General features: G+C 42.8%; 1 protein-coding gene across 1 annotated transcript in view; it reads right to left on the minus strand.

The window, feature by feature from the left end:
* PHALS_03253 (uncharacterized protein) overlaps positions 1-201 on the minus strand; it is a gene marked incomplete at both ends in the record, with an annotated part of 252 nt that extends 51 nt beyond the window's left edge. The window contains one exon of the mRNA XM_024717525.1: positions 30-201. Coding sequence (XP_024583015.1) covers positions 30-201 — 172 coding nt within the window. The remainder of the gene's footprint in view (positions 1-29) is intronic.
* Positions 202-276: the final 75 nt, after the last annotated feature.

Here is a 276-nt window from a genome sequence, read left to right on the forward strand (position 1 = left end):
GCCAGTTGCTTGAATCACAGCTTGCTCACGGATGGTATTTCGATTAATTATAAGTATTTGCATCTTTTTGGAAAGATTAGATAGAAAAGAGCGCACAATTTCTTCCATACGAGACGATTGTGCATCTGCTGACGCTTGCAAAGCTTTAGCTGCCCGGAGCCAATCAGTCTGTACGTGATGTTTGATGACGCTAGATGGCATCCCCACATCCGACAAAGTCACGAAATTTAGAAAGCGCCACAAAATAAGCAAATGTGATGCTTTTTCAGCCACTCT

The sequence above is a fragment of the Plasmopara halstedii genome, assembly GCF_900000015.1.
Source record: "Plasmopara halstedii genome assembly, contig: Scaffold_2121, whole genome shotgun sequence".
Taxonomy (NCBI): domain Eukaryota; phylum Oomycota; class Peronosporomycetes; order Peronosporales; family Peronosporaceae; genus Plasmopara; species Plasmopara halstedii.